This window comes from Convolutriloba macropyga, chromosome 13 (assembly GCF_964194025.1).
Source record: "Convolutriloba macropyga chromosome 13, txConMacr16.3, whole genome shotgun sequence".
NCBI classification, from domain to species: Eukaryota; Metazoa; Xenacoelomorpha; order Acoela; family Convolutidae; genus Convolutriloba; species Convolutriloba macropyga.
Genome location: NC_134480.1, coordinates 8,644,641 through 8,664,049, shown reverse-complemented (window position 1 = coordinate 8,664,049; position 19,409 = coordinate 8,644,641). Strand labels below are relative to the sequence as shown.

Sequence of the window (19,409 nt, the reverse complement as noted above, 5' to 3'; positions counted from 1 at the left end):
CATGTTTTCGGTACCCTAGTCGAGACAGGATGTTAATCTTTAAAGATCATGCAAGATTCTTTCAAAATACTGTTAGTATTGCAAGACTTGCAAGAGGATGTTAATCTTGCAAAATCTTGCAACAGGATGTTAAGCTTGCAAGATCTTGCAAGATGCTTTCAAGATTAATTAACATCCTCTAGTTTTGAAACTATTAATATTTCTCTTACGATTTTTTTCAAAAATTCTGAAACATTACTCAAATGTAACAAGACGTTTTCATTTACGTTTGTCTTTTCCAAGTTTCTTTGTAATAAGATCTTAAATCCATTTCAATTTTTAAACACAGCTGGCAGAAACCAGAAACCAATAGCTGCGTAGACCTTAGGCCTCAAAATACCAATGAAAATAATGAAACCTAAAAAGCGAAGAACAAAATTGTTTTTCTACTATTCGTGATGTCTTTAATTGACTGAGACTTGTGAATTGCTTCATGTGAACAAAAAACCTCAAGCGAGATAACGAATTATTGTTAAAACACCTTTTTCTTGCTCTAATTAAAAGTTTTAGCATCTGTTGCTCATCTGTGTCATTATTAACTTTTTCTAACGTCTTTTCTAAATCAAGTTAATAATCTTTATTACCCCTATTCCACCTGCATACATTTATAGATTTGCAAACAAAATACCGACTTTTTAATTTTGTTCAAACTCCATCCAATATTCTGTACGCTTTCTTTCCAAAAAGCTTTTTTTTAATTAATAGTAATTTTTGGCAGATAGACTTGATATAAACAACGCAACGTGCATTCTTTGAATATTTCTCAAATGCTCTGTTTGTAAAATTTGCAAAACTTAGAATGACCGTACCTTGTATTACGTTGGGCGTTGTAAAAAAAATTGATTTTACAATGAAGGAAAATCTAAATAATATGAGCGGAAAACATGAACTGATCATCAGTAAATGCGGACTTTGAGGGTTTTCTCATAATATCCTCCTCCTGTAGCAGTCTAGACTTTCCACTGGCAGCAAATATACAATAATCGGGCCATAATAATAACTCCGAGTTTTAACTATCAAAATGTATAAACATAACTGACAAAATCTTTACAAATGATCAAATTTTTCGGAAAACACTGACAAAATTTTACCTGCAAATGAGTATCGCAGGACCTTAGTCATGCCCAGAGCATAATTGATGCTTGTGCCCCCAGTACGTTATGCATACCCAGATATCGAGTACGTGTCAAAACATAGTAAATCATTATGTAAACACACGGCACCTGCATCTGGGGTAGCAAATATCATGCACGTACTAATTGGGGTGGGGGGTAAAGGGAAAAATCCGAATAAAAGCCTCGTTACGAAGATGAAGTCTCGACATTATAATAATTTTGTTCACTTGCAATAGAATCAAAGTGTGCTTGCCGTGATAAGAACAACAAAATCCCAAACATACCCGGCAGATTGCCGGAAAATAGCCGCCGTTGATTCCAATAAGCTTGATTGGGATTGAATGAATAGAAGATATTGAAAAAAAAAGATTTTTGTACAAAAAAACTTTTTAAGTCCGATTTATTTTGATGGCATTTCGTAGTTGAACATACTTCTGTTTCTTAGAGAGAGCCTACAGGGGCTACTATCAACACCAATAAGCATAAGAGACGGTAACTAAGACTTATAGGAACGACGTTCAAATAGCGGGCATCTAAAATTGGGCTTTATGGGTTTATCCCGTTTCTATTTCTGACTTCAATTGTTTATTCTGACTCTGTTCATTTTGAATTGCTTTGCTGAGCAACTGATGCTCAAATTCACTTTTAGCAGAATGAGAGAAGAGAGAAACTAGCCTAGAGAAGTCAAAAAGATTTCACGCTAAATGTCGAAAAAGCGGCAAAATGGAAAAGCGAGAAAAACTTCGACGAAGCAAAAAAAAATAGGAGTGCAATAATAGCCGGTTGAGAAGATGAGGGCGGCTATTACTAACTAAATTGCATACAACATAATCAACTAACGTCGTGCGAACTGCTTTCAAACGACAGGCGATCGGTTCGCTTCCTCAGTAGCTACCCACGGTTTGATGATGTTAACTTTAGTTTAATTTAAGGTGTGCGATGTGAGCGCAACAGTTCAGACGAAAAACTGGTCACGCGAAAATTCAAATAGAAATGACCAACAGGATTTAAAATTGCTATAAACTTCGTTTGAGGGTAATCAACAATGATTTCCTAAAAAGTGCTAGTTGAGTCATTTATGATAAATCAATTCTACTATAATTCATCGTTAATGAGGGTATTAGATGACGTCACGCGACATAAAAGCAGCTGAAGTTCAGCATCAACGAACGAGTCAAGGTAAGAAAGAAAGAAAGGGAGACAGAGAGAGAGAGAGAGAGAGAGAGAGAGAGAGAGAGAGAGAGAGAGAGAGAGAGGGAGATAGTAGAGAGATAGTGTGATAGAGATAAAACGTGATCGAGAAAGAGAAGCAAAGAGACCCCAAGCGACAGAGAGAGTGAGAGAGCTAGGAAGATTTTCTATGATGAGATTGGACTCTGCAACTTCTACTTTTCTAGCCTTGTTATTAAATGAATCATAGAAAATGCTAAAAAATTTAAAATTTGGAAACATTTCCAAATAATACAGTGAAAAATATGTTCAAAATCATTTTTGTCTGTGTAGCTCTGTAATGTATACTATCTGGAAATCTTTAAAAATTTGGTTGGCCAGTAATGATGGCTAAACTCAGAAAAAGACAAAATATTGAAAAATTTTAAAAACAGTTGCTAATTTTAACAAAATCTTGCTACAATTCGTGAAAAAAATATCTTTAGAGAAATTTCAATGTCTCGGACTATCAAGTTTCCTGCTACAACTGGAGTCATTGCTACAACTCGAGTCATTAAATTGCTACAAACCGAGTCATTAAAAAAAGATAACCATTCCAATAACTCTAAAAACTATGCAGCAGCTTATTATTAAACTTTTAAAAAGGTCCCTGGGACAATGATGCCTGAAAAAAAAAAATAAGAAAAACTTGGAAAAATTGCTAAAGTTCTCATAAAATTTGCACAAATTTGTGATATTTAGATCTAGAAAATTCCATTACATCTAGAAACTATGCATTAACTCAGAATCAAACACTATAAAATTTTTGCCTCTTGAGGCAAAAATTTTATAGTGTTATCAAACACTATAAAATTTTTTCCCCAAAATGACGAAAAACTTCCAAAACCGGACAAAAATTGAAAGTTATATCAAAACAATTTTGCTATTAAAAAATGAAAAATAATGCATCGCCAATAGAAAATTTTTAGTAATCTATTTTCAAACCCCTAAGCAGGTTTTCTGGCACCTAGGTTCTGAAAAAATTTGAAAAAAGACAATAAATGTCAAAAAAATTGCAAGGTTTATTACAATTTTACTAAAATTTGGGATAATAAACAGTTGAAAATTATTTCATGGCCAGCAAAAATCTCCAGATGTTTTTTTTTCAAATCTCTAATGAGGTTTGCCGGCCCCTGAGTCTGGGAAAATTAAAATAACGACAAAAAATTTAAAAAAAAATGAAAAAAAAGCAACTTTTGTCAGAAGAATGCCAAGTTTCGTGATGTTAAAACAATTAAAACCTTCCTTTTCATTACCACAATAAACTATGCAGTGACCTATGAAAAAACTCTAGAGGAGCTTACTTGTTACCTAGGGCTGAAAAACTCAAAAATTAGAGAAATTTTCAAACATAGCTGGCAGATTGCCAGAAAATAGCCGCAATAGATTCGTAGATCGGCAGTCTAAAAAAAAACAGTAAAAAAGACAGACCAAAAAAATTTGTCTTTTCATTATTGAAGGCTGATCTGGTATATTTTGATTAAAAATCTGTATAAGTTATTGCTGCCTCTATTAGCTGTTCTCAAATAACCTTCATTTAGAGTGACACACACCCATTTGACCTTATCTCTTTGAATTAAAGTAAATAAAAGTCAAATTCAAAGTGAGGAAGTCATTTTTGAGAGTGAGGTAAGTCAAGTGTGACCAAAAATTTAATCACGCGAATGAACAAAAAAACTCGCTCCACTAAGAGCGAAAAATGACGTCACGCATGCAATTCAGTTGAAATTGCATGAACGAATGAACAAAAAGTGGCTGTGACGTCATATGGTCGTAACAAAAATCATGACGACGAAATAAAAAAAAACCAAGAGAAGGCCAATAAGAGCCTCAGCTATCGCTGTGCGGCTATTAATAACAATAAGCATTAGAGAGAGGTAACTAATACTTATAGGACCGACGTTCAAATAGCGGGCATCTAAAATTGGGCTTTATGGGTTTATCCCGTTTCTATTTCTGACTTCAATTTTTTATACTGACTGTTCATTTTGAATTGCTTTGCTGAGCAACTGAAGTTCAAAATCACTTTTAGCAGAATGAGAGAAGAGAGAAACTAGCCTAGAGAAGTCAAAAAGATTTCACGCAAAATGTTGAAAAGGCGGCAAAATGAGGTAAAGCGAAACATTTTTTTATTCGACGAAGTAAAAAAAAATAGGAGCGCTATAATAGCCGGCTGAGAAGATGAGGGCGGCTATTAAAAAAAGCTGAAAAAATTTTGAAAATTAGTTTAATTTGCGTATTTTTTTTGTATTACCGGATCATATAGCTCCGAAAACGGTCATTAAAACTGCTTATGTCTTGCAAAGGATCTTTATCAACTTTGACCATTCCGAATTTTAGATAGTTCTAACAATTTCCCAAAATTGACAAAAAATTAAAAAAAAATTGCACAATCTTTAAACCTGAAACCCAAGACCTTTAAAATTAAACTACGGCCTTCCCAGCAGCTCCACCACACAAAGCACTCAAGGGACTACTAAACGCGGCTAAGGGCCTCTAATGAATCTTAATGCCCTCCTGGTGCTACCTGTTTCGTCCGTTTTGAGGACGAAAACTCAAATGGGTCAGACGAAAATTCGGTTAAACAAAAAATCGCATAGAAAAGCACCGACAGAACTAAAATAATTGCTACAAACATCGTTAAAAAAGTTCAAATGCAACAATAAGGGGCCGAGTTTTCCTGGATTTGACATATTATTGCATCATCACCGGTTTGTGCGAGAACGTCAGTTCCGACGAATATGGTGAGCTTCCTGAAGAAAATTTATGAAGCGATCGATCGAAACAATAATGTCGTTGCGTTCTTCGCCGATTTCTCAAAAGCATTTGACCTAGTATAACACAAAGAGTTACTCAAGAAAATCAACAAAATGGGTGTGTGTGGATGTCTTCTGGAAGCTATCGCTGATTGCATTTACGAAAGACAACAATATGACAGAATTGACAATACGAGCTCAAAGGTACTTGAAATTGCGAGCGGCGTACCTCAAGGCTCACTGCTAGGGTATGTTTGCATGTACATAACCAACCGAAGGCATGAAATTTAGCAGCCCCTTCCTCTTTACAGAAGATTTGAAACTGCTGGCAGTGGACAAAAGTAACGACGATATTCAACAAGATATCACTGAAATCGAAAGATGGGTGAACGAAAATAACAAATGACAAGTGCGCATAGGTCTGCTTTAGAGGAGAGAAAGCGAATTTCAAATTGCTTGGAGAAAGTCTTTACTGTCCAAACAAAATCAAAATCAAAGACCTTGGACTTACTGTCTGCATCAATCTCTCATGGTCAGCGCACGTTGATAATCGTCTGAGCAAAGCCAAGAGGTGAATTCATTTACCGAGCCTGTAGAATAGCGAACATAACGATTCGCAAATTTGACTTTAGTGAAGCAAAAAGACTGAAAAGGAGAGTTCACTCAATCAACCCTATGGAACTATGTCAACAAAATTTTTGCGACTCAAAGGAACCAGTCCCCTCAGCATCCAACTGAATATTCGAATCTCTTCTGTTTCGGCCCCCCAATGTTTTTTGTGACCCACAGTTACAAACTATATGTTGTTATAGAGCACGTTACTATGTAAGAAAATAGTACGTGCGCCTGCGGTGGTAAAAAAATTTTATGCTTACTAAGCTGGGGGGCCGAAACAGAATAGATCCGTATATTCAATACAACAACATCAACAACTACCGTCCAGGTTCAAGCAAAATTAGATATTTGGGCTCCTCTACGTCTAATCCGTGATCAAGAGTAATAATTTCGTGAATTATTGTTGCGCTTTCTTGTTAATGTGATATCTCCAGTTGTTGGTACTATCATATGTAATCAGAATACGACACATACTCATGTGAACATCTGGTAAATTTTGCTTGCTGCTCATATTGCTAATACAATCAAAATCGAAAAATTGTTAGTATTGGTGCCAGACATCAAGAAATTATGTTTAATCCAAAAATCAAGTGATTTTATTCTACAAACAAATTGGAGAGAATTTTGAGTTTTTTAGGAAGTGAAGAACAACCAAAATCTGATTCGGGCACTGTTGTAAAAAAGAATATCCTATGGCTTGAAATCTAGCGGACAATTTTAATAAGTAAACGAAGTTTTCTTAACTGAAATAAACAGCAGAAAAACTAAGCAAAAATTTGCTGCCATTTGAAAAGAACGTCAGATGGTTTGCTCAACGTCAGATGACGGTGGTTGAGGCTAGAGAAATCTTAACAATACTAACACCAATGACTTGGGAGAGCTTTGTTTTTCCGACTTTTCGGTTGATTATTGGTGACGTTAACCATTACGCTACGCTGCACGGGTTGCGTACTGAATTCGCTCATAAACGGTTCTATTTTAGCATCAGGATGAATTTTTGAATGCGCGCCACTGAAATCCCTCAAACTATCAGAAATTCAAGCTTGAAAAAGTCCTGAAAGCTTGAAAAAAGTCTTAAGTAAAATCGAAAAAATGTTCTAGAAGGACGAAAAACCCACATAGTTTTACACTAAGCGAGAGAAAGTCGAGAGAAATTAAAAAAATACGATAGGCTTATACTTGAAAAAAGAACAAAATTACAGATCAAAACGTATTCTTGCTTTTACCATCCATCTTAAAAAGCAAGTCCATGAAATAAAACCTAAACTTAAAGAAAAGACGAGAACTTTTTGGCCGGGTTACAAATAGAGATAACCTGAAATTTTAACATTTCAAATCCTCAGATGTAAAAATATAGGGTCTTTCCCATTATAGCCCCCCATGAAAATATAGCCCCCCATTATGGTATAATTACCTTGATTGGGGGGCTATGGGTTATCTGACCACTAAACTAGGGGTGCTATAATGGGAAAAACCCAAAATATAGATATTCACGAGCAATCTGTAATGAACAACCCAATTTTGACTAGAAAAAATTCGGATCTTTTCCGTTTGTGCCCCCCAGCTTAGTGGGTGCATATTATTTGCAACCCCCAGACGCACGTGCAATATTTTTACATAATGATTTACTATGTAATGACACGTACTCTGTCACTGGGGGGAGCATAACGTACTGGGGGGGCACAAACGGAAAAGATCCAAAAATTGAGCTTCCTCGCTCATTTGAGCGAAAGCACAGTGTCATCACTATTTCTACCAATTTCGCTTCATTAAATATCCAAGTGTTAAAAGACATGAAGTGTGGTGACAAAAGGGATCTTTTCCATTTATGCCCCCCCCCCCCCCTGCTTAGTGAGTGCATATTATTTGCACCCCCCCCCCCCCCCCCCAGAAGCACGTGCCATATTTTTACATGGTGATTTTCTCTGTAATGGCACGTGCTCTGTAATCTGTAACTGGGGGAGCATAACGTAATGGGGGGAGGGGGCTCAAACAGAAAAGATCCGACAAAAGATATATCCGGGGGGGGGGGGCCAAAACAGAATAGATCCAAAAATTTTTCTGGAACACCAAATTCAATGAATCAAACTTCTGCTACTGCGATTGCTATGACTGCAGAAACAATACGCCCTATAAGTTAAATGTTCGGCGGCGGGGGGGGGGGGGGGGGTGGGGTGGGTGGGTTGGATAAGGGTAAAGACCCTAACATAATGGGGGTAAATAGCGTAATAGCGGTAATATATAACCAAATTACCTTGGGTAATTCTGCCATTTCTTGGAAAGTAAATGTCGAAAACATCGATGTCTTTTTCAGTTTGTAGCCAGAAGAAGCCAATGCTCGAACAGCATCCCAACAGCCCAGTGGTGATAATGAAGAGCCATGCATTCTGGGCCACAAAGTAACCCCATTGTCCGAACTTTCGGCTAAGAGCCTTTTCGGGTATTGCAAATATTTCCGTTGTTAAAAGCATTGAATTTCACTTGTCACGATCTGTAGAGTCAATAGAAAAAACTTAAATGTTACAAAGCCGATGGTGTTGATTATAGTTGGACATTAAAGCTGCGTATTTATTCCAATCAAAGCAACCGGGGTTCACAACCGGAAAAGATCCCATAATTCATTATGGTAAAATATGGCACATATGCGTCCAATTATACCTCTCCCCCCACACCCCAAATCAACAATAAATATTTAGGGCATTTACGGAAAAACATTCAGTAACGGGTGGTGGGGGGGGGGGTTTGGGATGGGAAAGGTTGGTTAACAAGGTCAGGGTCTTTCCCATCATCCCATTATAGCCCCCCCCCCCCCCCCCCCACACACACACACACACTAAATTACAACCCTCCCATTATGGTATATTGACAATGGGGGATAATGGGAAAGACCCGGTTAAAGTACTGGGGCGACACTAATGAAAGAGATGCTAAATAGTCACGACGGCTTTCTAACGCTGCACTAGTTTTGTGAAGCTGGTTGACTTTCAGCTGGTTTGTGATTTGTAACTTCTGAAATGACGTGGGTTGTTGCGTAACTTTGCGTAGCCGATATTTGGTGATTTTTTAACACACTTAGTGAATTAATTTGGTTACATTTTGTCGGACAAAGCAGACCAAATGTGTCACGTGCGTCTTTGCCCGTCGTATTCAGGTCTGTCTACAAACATAAATCATGTACAATCAAGTGGTACAATGTTTTCGCGGTTAAATTCTAATAATCTGTGAACAATTAGCCAATTGTATGTTAGACGTATAGTACGCCCAAGTAACCCCCAAAGGTCAGAAGAACGAAGAACGTGACCTTTGTTAAGATAGACTGTTTGGATCTATTCTGGGATCTCCGTTTGTGCAACCCCCCCCCCCCCCACCCCCAGTAACAGAGCACGTGACATTACATTGTAAATCATTATGTAAAAATATGGCACGTGCGTCTGGGGGTTGCAAATAATATGCGCCCACTAAGATGGGGGGAGGCACAAACGGAAAAGATCCGATTTAATACGTAACCCGTACCGTAAAAACTTAAGCAAGCAATCGATTTTATGGACATTTTCTTAGGCTAAGACTACATTTTGCCAATATATGGGGTATATTTGAAACTTAAATTTTTAAGCGGATTTAAAGCGATTTAAGAGTTGTCTTATTTTCTCGCGACCGATTTTTAGCCAATCAGAATTGAGCAAAATTTAACAAAACTGCTAGAATAATCAGGCGCATCATAATCGCGCATGATTTCGTCGTTTATTGTTAATTCAAACCCAAATTTGGCTTGTTTTCTTTTCAGATTGAATATGGCTTTACATTTTTTTGCTTCTTATGTTTTCTTTTCAGATTGAAATTATGGCTTTTTACATTTGGCTTTACAGTTTTTGGCTTCATATGTTTCTTTTCAGAGATAGAATTTGGCTTAATTATATACAACATCACCGTAGAAGGGATTTTGTTGATAACAGAATTTTAATGAAAACCGCTATAAAATCGATTATTATCTCCATTGTTCCAATGCGGGAATGACGGTACTCTGTAACTGGGGGTGCATTACATACTGGGGGGGGGGGGGGGGGGGGAGAGACAAACTGAAAAAATCCGTAGATTTATTCTGTTTCGGCCCCTTCTGTTTCTATTCTGCTGGGACCTTGGGGCCTTGGGGGTATAAAACTTTACGCCCCTCAGGCGCACGTGCTGTTTTTTTTACATAGTAACGTGCTATATAACACTATATAATTTGTAGAATAGATCCCAAAATTTATTGCCATAATGACTTTCCTAATTGCAAAGTCGACGTGTAAAATAAACGTACTCATATTGTGTATGGAAATAATATATGTCGACTTTAATGGTCAGGGTCGATCATTGATCAGCTGATACTGATATTGGTGAACGGATCCTCCACACCCCGTTTAGTCTTTTCATATAGTTGACGCCTTGACTAAGTTTGGAAAATTAAGGTCTCCTTTTTGAGAGGTCGAAAATATTAAGAAGGATCTTTTCCTTTTCCATTTCCATTTGTGTCCCCCGAAGCTTTGTAGGTGCGTATAATTTGCACCGTCAAAAAACAAACATCATATTTTACCATAATAATTTACTAATTATTAAAATGTGCTTTGCAACTGAGGGGTGCAAAACGTAAAGTTGGGAGGGGGCAGCCTCCCCCTTTACGTTTTGTACCTTACCTCTCAGTTACAAAACACCAAGTCGAGTGGCTTGGTAATTTTTCAAGGAATCTGGACTGTGACGTCAAAAATCGGCAATTTTTTCAGCCAAAAGCAGCTTGGATTTCCTGCACACCAATTTGCATTACATCAATTGTTTACGCTTAACAGTTTTGGCTTTCACGATTGCAAATTTTGAAGTAAAGTATACGGGAAAATACGGGAAAATTATCGAGAAAAATTACGCATAAATTACAAATTGGTGTCTCCAAATTGTCTTTTATCTGCATTACTGAATTCCATTTGAAACCTGTCCAGCTTCATTATGCGACGTCATTTGAAAAAGTTATTTTGACTGTTGAATTAGAAGGTGTATGATTAAATTGAAAAGTTTCTACCTGTGATTCAATTTATCATTTGAAATTTCTTCTTATGTAAATCGACAATATTTTTTTAGACTTTTAAACTAATACAAACTACTCCCAAAAAATCAAAACAGGAATTTGTCTCTGTCTCTGTTTTGATTTGTTTTTTTTTGGGAGACTGTGATGATGTCATTCCCAGGTGTTCTTCCCAGGTGGTGTTTTGCTGTACAATTCGAAACAAACAATTGCCTCAAAAATGCTGTTCATTTAAATACTCTTTCAGTAGTTTTAACAAATGTAGTGACAATTTCCCACTATAAATTTATACAGTACTGAGGAATAAGCCTCTGCCCCCTGATAGACTCCTATTACTATGAAAGATTCAGAGTTTCTCACTTATTTGAGAGACGTTTTGCATTTCAAAACTGATAATGCCAAAACATGAGCAAGGATCTCTTTTTTGCTGTCGTATCTTTTTTACGCATCAAAACGTATTTTATAATTTTTCTATGAATTAAAATGCATTGGTGATCGGATTGTTTAAATTATCTCTGCCCTATGCAGTATAAAATTATGCTTTATGTTTCTAACCTCTTTGCTTCAACTCAACTTGCTGTTGCTAAAAATACTGTTGGGACTTTTTATATGACATTTTTCGTGGAGCAATGTTGCATTTTGTGAGACTTAAGAGCTTCTAAAACTAAAAATGATACCATTTAGAATTGTATGTCAAACTGGTTCATACTAAAAGTGGCATTAAATTTAGTAGGCTAGTTTTTAACGAAGTAGAATTCAAATTTTAATGGGACCCCAAATCTGAAGATTTTGCTCCAGTTATTCACCAGTTCGAATCATTCATTTCCTACATTAGAATTTTTGCTAATAATCGGTTAAAAATAATCACAACCAGCGATAACAAGGGGGACGGGAGATTTCACGCGTACGAGTCAAGTGTTTTTCCGGCACCAAAACTAAATTGTCGGATGTGACATTTTGAAAACAAAAACTGTTCTTACCTGAATTCAAATTAGAAGTAAATACTGCTGTCAAGCACAAGTTTGCAGTTGGTATAATGGCGCAAAATGTGAGTGGTAAAAGCAGCTTAGTCGATTAGTTATTGAAATGGCAAGAATCGAGCAAAGGAAATAAATCGACAAAATTTAACTAATTACTGCGCTGAAAAATCAAAAACACAATCAAAAATACAAAACGTCGAAGATAAAAAAGCGCCAAAAAGACTACAGTTTGCAAATTCTTCACCAAATTTTTGAATTTCGTCATATAATTGGAGCGGTTTACACTCCCCATTCCCCCACCCCACCCCATTTCTTTCAAGAAAAGGGAAGTTTTGATAATGGAGGCACTTTAAAATTGAATTATTTACTCTTCGTCAGAAACTTGAAAAGGTACGAATTAAAGGCACAAAAATTTATACACATTTTTATTGGTAAATTTTGATAAATTTCGCTAAAATTATTTTTTGGATCTATTCTGTTTCGCCCTTGGATCTATTACTATGTAAGAAAATAGCACGTGCGCGTGGGGGTCATAAAAGATTTATGCTCACTAAGCTGGGGGCGGGGGGGAAACAATAGACCAATTTTTTATTTTCTAAAATTTCTGATTAAAAGTCAGTGAAATCATTTTAATTAATTGCTAATAACATGTGAAAACTTTTAACTAAATGAAAACTTAAAGTTTTTCATGAAAATTTACTCGTGATAATTTTCGGTTATGTAATACTTCTGCTAAAAGCGCGTGAAAACAATTTAATATTTAAAAGTTTTCATACAGCTTAACTTCATATTTTTTGTTCAGGGGTCTAAGTGGGTTCAAACAAATAGATTACTAACCTCGAGATTAGTTTGATTAAAAGAAATTGTAATTTCAAATCATTTAGGTATATAATTTAGTATAGAGATTATTTGATCAATTTTTTACAAATATAATGGTAATGGCGAACGAGTTTATGGCGTGTGGAAAAATAACAATTTATCGTATAAAAAACGATAAATTTTGTCCTAAAATGTTACCTGTTTCAGTTTATATTAAATTCACGTGGAACGTTAACGTTTACGTTTATCTAATAGTTAAGCAAGAAAACACGTTTAAAATACGTGTTAAGCAAACCGCTGTTGAGAAAAAATGTAAACGTTTATCTAAGGAAGCCCCGCTAGTTGATAAAATAATCATCATTTTATTGGAGTCCTTTTCCTCGCGGTTTAAATGGGAAAATGAGAATTTTCAAACCACCGCAGAATTATTCAGTCATAATTAAAGGGAAATTATTGAACGCTTTTTAATAATAATGGGTGTCTAATTATACCTTCACAACAATTGCTCTTTTTTCAATGAAATATGCTTTTTGAAACATTTTGAAGGACAGCAAAAATATGAGAAAGTCACATAGATTGCATTCTAAATAAACAGCTCTTTCATAAACGTTTTTTTTATTGTTTCCAATACTATGGTTACTATTTTGCTATCACGGTTTTCCTGCAAGAATTTTAATATATCAGTAAATTTAATATGAACGATAATTTTATTGCTCTTAAGCAAAGTTGGCAGTAAATATCTGGGTACAGTTGGTCTCCTTAAGACTCGAAGAGGAGTATTGGCTGACTAAAGGTTCTTAAGCTGATGCACTTTTGTTCAGGCGTTGAACCCCAGACATTTGAGAATTTTTATAGGGTAAGATCTTACAAATTTCTTACAAAATTGTCTTTTAAGTACTAAAAGGATTATGCGTCGCCTGATTAAGACTGTAAGGCAATTTATCAGGTCTTACACGATAAAAGTTCACTTTTGTCAGATCTTACACGATAAAAATTCAGCCCTACGTGAACTTTTATCGTGTAAGATCTGATAAGATACTTATCAGATCTTGTAAGATAACAATTCAGCAAAAATTGAATTATTATCTTATAAAATCTGATATGTATCTTATCAGATCTTACACGATTAAACTTCACGTAGAGCAGAATTTTTATCGCGTAAGACTAGATAAGATCTTGCACGATGAAAATTCCAGAATCACTGGGGAAATTTCAATTCTTTGATTTTAACAATAAACATTGGTGACTACTTTTACGATTTTTCTGTTTTCTATTTACAACAACAATGAGCCGCTTTTTTTCAGAACCCCTTACATTTTTGAAACTTTTGAATTTAACCCAAGTATGTTTAGAGTTTTCCTTCAATAAATTTCCAACTGAACCCAGACGCTTCGTCAACTAACTTAACCCACACCTCCCATCAAAAAAGGGCACCAGAACCAATTGATGCTCATCCGAGTTGTTTGTTTGTTTCAGAAAAAATACAAAAACAAGAATTTTCCTCACATGAAGTGTATTTTTGATGTATAATTTTTTGATTTGCTGCTCAAAATTTACATTTAGGTTGCAAACGATTCAAAATTGTCAATATTTTTCATCACGGCTGTTAATTATATTTTAGATTAAAATTGTCACGCATTTGTGGACAACAAAAGCAGCAGGCGGCTAGCGGAACTAGTTCCGATTTGATTCAGAATTGAAAATTTTCCTTCACAATTGTCCACAAAATCTAGTTTTGACCAAGTGTGGACAACCGTTACATGACAACCTCTTTTCACCGTTGTTCACACCATCAATGTTGTCCACTGTTACGGCATCTAATTATGAACATAGCTAACAAATTGTCTATATGACCGAAATAAAATGAAGCCAATTTGGCAATTAATTAAATGCAGTCAGGAAAACAATTGAATCTTCTGCGTTTACCCATATCTTACCCCTATTACAATAAAAATAAGGTTTTCGAATTGTGCTGAAATTAATTAAAGTAAGTTTTTGCAATAGTGTTTTAAATTTGTCGTACATCATAATTTAGTGCAGTAAACTTATCATACGATGTACTTAATTTAATCAGTGTACCCATTCCTGAGGGGCATGTGCATAAATCATTATTACTTCACATGCTTGTCTGTTGCTACCATTTTCCCACAACGGGAAAATATTGTTCACATTTTATTTGACTTCTGGAATAACAGTTGAGTTATTCTTCATTCTCTTAATTTTGCTTCTCGCGTACAGTTGCCCAATTTAATTGATTCTTCATTAACTGTCTTTACAATTCGAGTAAAGTAAACATTAGTCCTTACGCGATTCGCTAAGCGAATTCATTTGGAAATTGTGTAAAGCGCACTCGCCGCGCAAGTAGGACATAGAACATAAACACAACTTGCGACTCAAGATCAAGTACGCAATTTCACTCGCGTACGACATGGCGCAGTCAGCAGCTCAAAAACGAACTCCACTTGGCATTGAGCCATTTTGGGATAAACCTAGTGTAGATCCGCCACTGAAATGGGAAAAGTGGCAGATGCAGGCCAAGTTAGCGCTTCTTGCGAAGGAAAATATCACAATAGACACTTTGTTGGAACCAAAACCTGAAACAGTACAACTACCACTTGAACCGATCTATGAGGTTACGATAACGGGATCATCGGCACAATCGGAGCGGGAAAGATTGGCGAGAAACGCTCAATCAAAAATGAATTGGGAAAACCGGTGCCAGAGACAATTGGAGATAGGAATAATGTGCGGAAACAAGCCATGGGCGCAAGCCGATCGAAAGACTGTGTCAATGCTATATCTCAGTTTGGGCACTGAAGGACGTCGAATTGTCTGTAGTCAAAACCCACACCTCAAGATGGACAGTCTCTCAACAGCAGAACTTTGGACAATCATGGAAACAGCATTCATTCGTCAGCGCAACATTACATTCGACAGATATGTCCTTCTCACCACGAAACAGACAAGAGGAGAGTCTATCGAACATTTCTTCGGAAAATTGAAAGAACCTTCTGAAAATTGTGAGCTCGGAAGTCAGGAAGACACCCTCATTAGAGACTTATTTATTGCAAATATGTTAGATCCAGAAATTCAACGGGAATTGTTGCGAGAAACCTTAGAACCAGCCCAAGCATTACGTTTGGCCATAAATATGGAATTAGGCCAAAGAAACCAGCTACAAATTACAAACTCGCAATCTGCTCCGCAAGTTAATGCAATAATTCCTCAACGATCGTTTCGACCACCGAATCAGAGACCAAATATATCCAGCTTTCCTCGATCACCAAACCAACTATGCAGGAACTGTGGCCTAACTTGGTCAGCAAATCATAGAGTCAAATGCATTGCGAGAGGAAAGACTTGCAACAATTGTGGCCTTCAAAACCATTTTTCGCGAGTGTGCAGAAAACCAAAATCATCATCAAACAAATCTAATCGCTCTAATGTTAACTCTGTTGAAGAAACTACAATTGATCAAACGGTAAATGCCATACAAAACATGAACTATAACCCGCAATGCGAATCGAATTACGACAGCCCAGATGACAATATGGTCGCCAGCATCGCAAGTACCGCAATTCAGATCGAACCAAAGAACACTATCCTACAAATTGGTAACAACCATGTTGGACTTCTCATTGACTCCGGCAGTGTGTGCAGTATTTTGCCTGAGTCTCTTGCTTCGGAAATTGTGGAAAATTCTCCCCTTGCTCGATGGTTGATGATAGCGCCTCCCCAGGAACTCAAAACATTTTCCAATGAACCCATAAACGTGATAGGTATGATACAGGCACCAATTGCGAGCAATGGATGGCGACTTGAAGAAGCTGAATTTGTAGTAGTTCGTGATGGACTATAGAAGAGATCTATTTGACGCTCTTGGAATTTCAATAAATCAAACCCCAAAACAGGAAGGTAGTATGGTCAACACTATCACATCACAATGTCCATTCAAAACACGTATCGCACAACAGTTCCCTCAACTTATTACACGTATTGGTCGCTCAAAAATACACATTGTCAAATCTAAATTTCATCGTCATTTCCAGCCAAAACATCAAAAGGGTAGAAGAGTACCCATCAATTTGCAAGAACGAGTAAATACTGAAATTAAAAAACTTCTTGCAGAGGGACATATAGAAAAATTGAATAACTGTTCTGACCAATATTTTATTTCACCTATTGTAATCACAGTCAAACGAGATCAAACCATAAAATTAGCACTAGATTCTAAAACTCTTAACAAAGCAATACATAAGAACAAATATCAAATGCCAAATATTGAAACACTTATGGATTCGATATCACAAATAATAACAAACTACAAAACAGAACCCGCGGAGCAGATATATTTCTCTACTATTGATCTTAAATATGCTTACAGCCAACTAAATTTGCGCCCTGAAACTGCTAATCATTGTAATTTTAATATTATCAGTGGTGACATGACAGGCACATACCGATTCAAAACAAGATTCTACGGTCTTACTGACATGCCTGCCGAGTTTCAGAAGGCAATGGACAACACCCTGATTGGACTTAAAAATACATTCTGTTTCTTAGATGACATTTTAATTGTTAGTAAAGGTTCAGAAGATGATCACTTTCAACTTGTACTGGATTGTCTTAGAAAATTAGATGCAGACAACCTTCGTATCAACCTTCCGAAATGCCACTTTGCAAAACAACAAATTTCATGGTTAGGATATAATATAACTCAATCTGGAATCTCGCCACTCGAATCCAAAACATCATCCATTATGTCATTACAACCTCCTAATACACTCAAAAAATTACGCTCATTTCTCGGCTCAGTCCACTATATTAGCAAATTTATTCCCAATTTAGCTCAACTCTGCCATCCTTTAAGACCTCTACTTCGTAAATCCACTAAATATATTGGGACTGACACTCACACATTACATTTTAATGCAATTACAACTCGCATAGCAAATCATACCGAAAACATGCATTATAACCCCCAATTTGAAACACGAATCAAATGTGATGCTTCACGTTCTGGTTTGGGAGCAGCACTAGAACAACTAACAGTTGATGGTTGGAAACCGACATCTTTTGCATCCCGATTTTTAAACAGCAGTGAAGAACGTTATAGTATTAACGAATTAGAACTTCTTGGGGTAGTGTGGTCGATAGAATATTTTAAAAATTATTTGTATGGCAAAGAATTCACTGTTATAACTGACCACCGCGCATTACTTTCCATTTTAAAAGAACATCGATCAAATAAAAGTTACAATAGTGGGTTAGCACGGTGGGTTGACCGTCTCTTGCCTTACCAATTCTCAATAGAGCATTTACCCGGCGCAAAAATGGGCCTAGTTGATTACATATCTCGTAACCCATATCAACCAGCAAAAAGTGTTTCCAAATATGACGAAGAAATTCTAGTTGCAACATTATCGAGTATACATACTGATGTCCAATTACTTCAACAAAAACACAATCTCACAGCTAATTCACTTCATAAATTATACATTGATACTGATGGAGAATATAAAAATTCCACCACCAGTACAGCACAAGTTTTAACCATAGATTATGAAGCTCAAAATCCTCAATCTGAAATTTCTGATTTACTCGCTTCGCGAAATAATAGTTCAAAATACTATTCAAAACAATCTTCTACTCCAGGTAAAAAACCCGCTCAGCGGGTACGCTTAACAAACGTTAATTCAAATTTCGCTCCGCGAATTAATAGTCCAAAATTCTCTTCCAAACAAACTTCCAATTTAGACATAAATCCCGCTCAGCATGTTCGCTTAACAAATAATAGTTCGAATCTCGCGTCGCAAAAATACAACTCTAATATTATCCCTTTCAAATTTAATCATCTGTATAGCACACACGCTCCAGACGTACATTTAGCTCATAAAAATAATTCATTCGCGGATCAAATGCGACACATATTTATCCATTCCACTAATGGTATTAATTGTGCTAGTGTACATGATCAGCGAGTACATTCCAGTCAAAGCAATTTCATACTCGCTAACACATATTATCCTCCAAAAGTTAACACTTCTAATTTAATTAATACCACCTCTAATCTCGCATCGCGAGTACGCAAGTCCTTTAACAATTTAACACCCGCCTGGCATAATCCTTTACTAGTTACTCAAAAGACTAAAATGCATTCCTTAGATGACTCTTTTGCAACGCAAGTTACTAAATACCCAAATCATTCTAAATATGCGACACATAGTCTACCATTTACAACTACTCCCGTACAAATTGAGTCTCAAAGACTAGTAAATACAAGAAAAGCGTCACTCGCTCACCAAAATACATCCAAATTTACTTCTTTAAGTCATTCTCACTTGTCAATCAAAAATCAACCTCAAATTCCTACCTTTTTTAGTAATCCACACACAAATACTTTAAATAACTCACGTGCTCAATTGGTAAACAAAAATCAAGTGCTTTTTGCCCAAACTCAATCTGAAATTCAGTTGCCTTCCTTCTCGTCAATCAATTTAATTGAAAAAACAAAAATCTCATCAACAATGAGTCAACAAGCATCTTCTCTCATGGGAAAAACTCTCTCCACCCGATCTACCAGAGCTTCGCCTCGCGTGTCATTCACTGACAATGCAACAACGAGTACGCCACGAAGATCCTCCTCGCACTCCAACCTAAGTACCCCACTAATGGATAGCCCCCAAGTAATGTCGTTCGAACGAGTGGTGGGAAAAGTTTTTAGCAAAGGCCTCATTGCGTCACTGACAAGTAAGGATGCAGTCTTAAAAGAAGTGCGAGACTGCATAATTCGGGGGGATGAAGAAAGACTGAAGGCCCTCAA

At 36.4% G+C, this 19,409-nt stretch overlaps 2 protein-coding genes across 8 annotated transcripts in view; one reads left to right on the top strand and one right to left on the bottom strand.

The window, feature by feature from the left end:
* Positions 1-12,802, bottom strand: part of LOC142352276 (patched domain-containing protein 3-like) — a 28,131-nt gene extending 15,329 nt beyond the window's left edge. For 3 of the 7 annotated variants that reach the window (XM_075404769.1, XM_075404768.1, XM_075404774.1), the window contains exons 1-3: positions 11,768-11,784; positions 8,688-8,891; positions 7,989-8,225 (exon numbers count right to left, since the gene is read on the bottom strand). In XM_075404769.1, the coding sequence (XP_075260884.1) occupies positions 7,989-8,205 (217 nt within the window). In that variant the 5' untranslated portion in view covers positions 8,206-8,225; positions 8,688-8,891; positions 11,768-11,784. Of the gene's footprint in view, positions 1-7,988; positions 8,247-8,687; positions 8,892-11,767; positions 11,876-12,604; positions 12,709-12,784 lie in introns of those variants that run through there. The other 4 variants (XM_075404770.1, XM_075404773.1, XM_075404772.1 and 1 more) reach the window with 4 other exon arrangements.
* Positions 1-19,409, top strand: part of LOC142352294 (xaa-Pro dipeptidase-like) — a 453,762-nt gene that overhangs the window by 124,571 nt on the left and 309,782 nt on the right. The gene's annotated exons all lie outside the window — the stretch shown is intronic.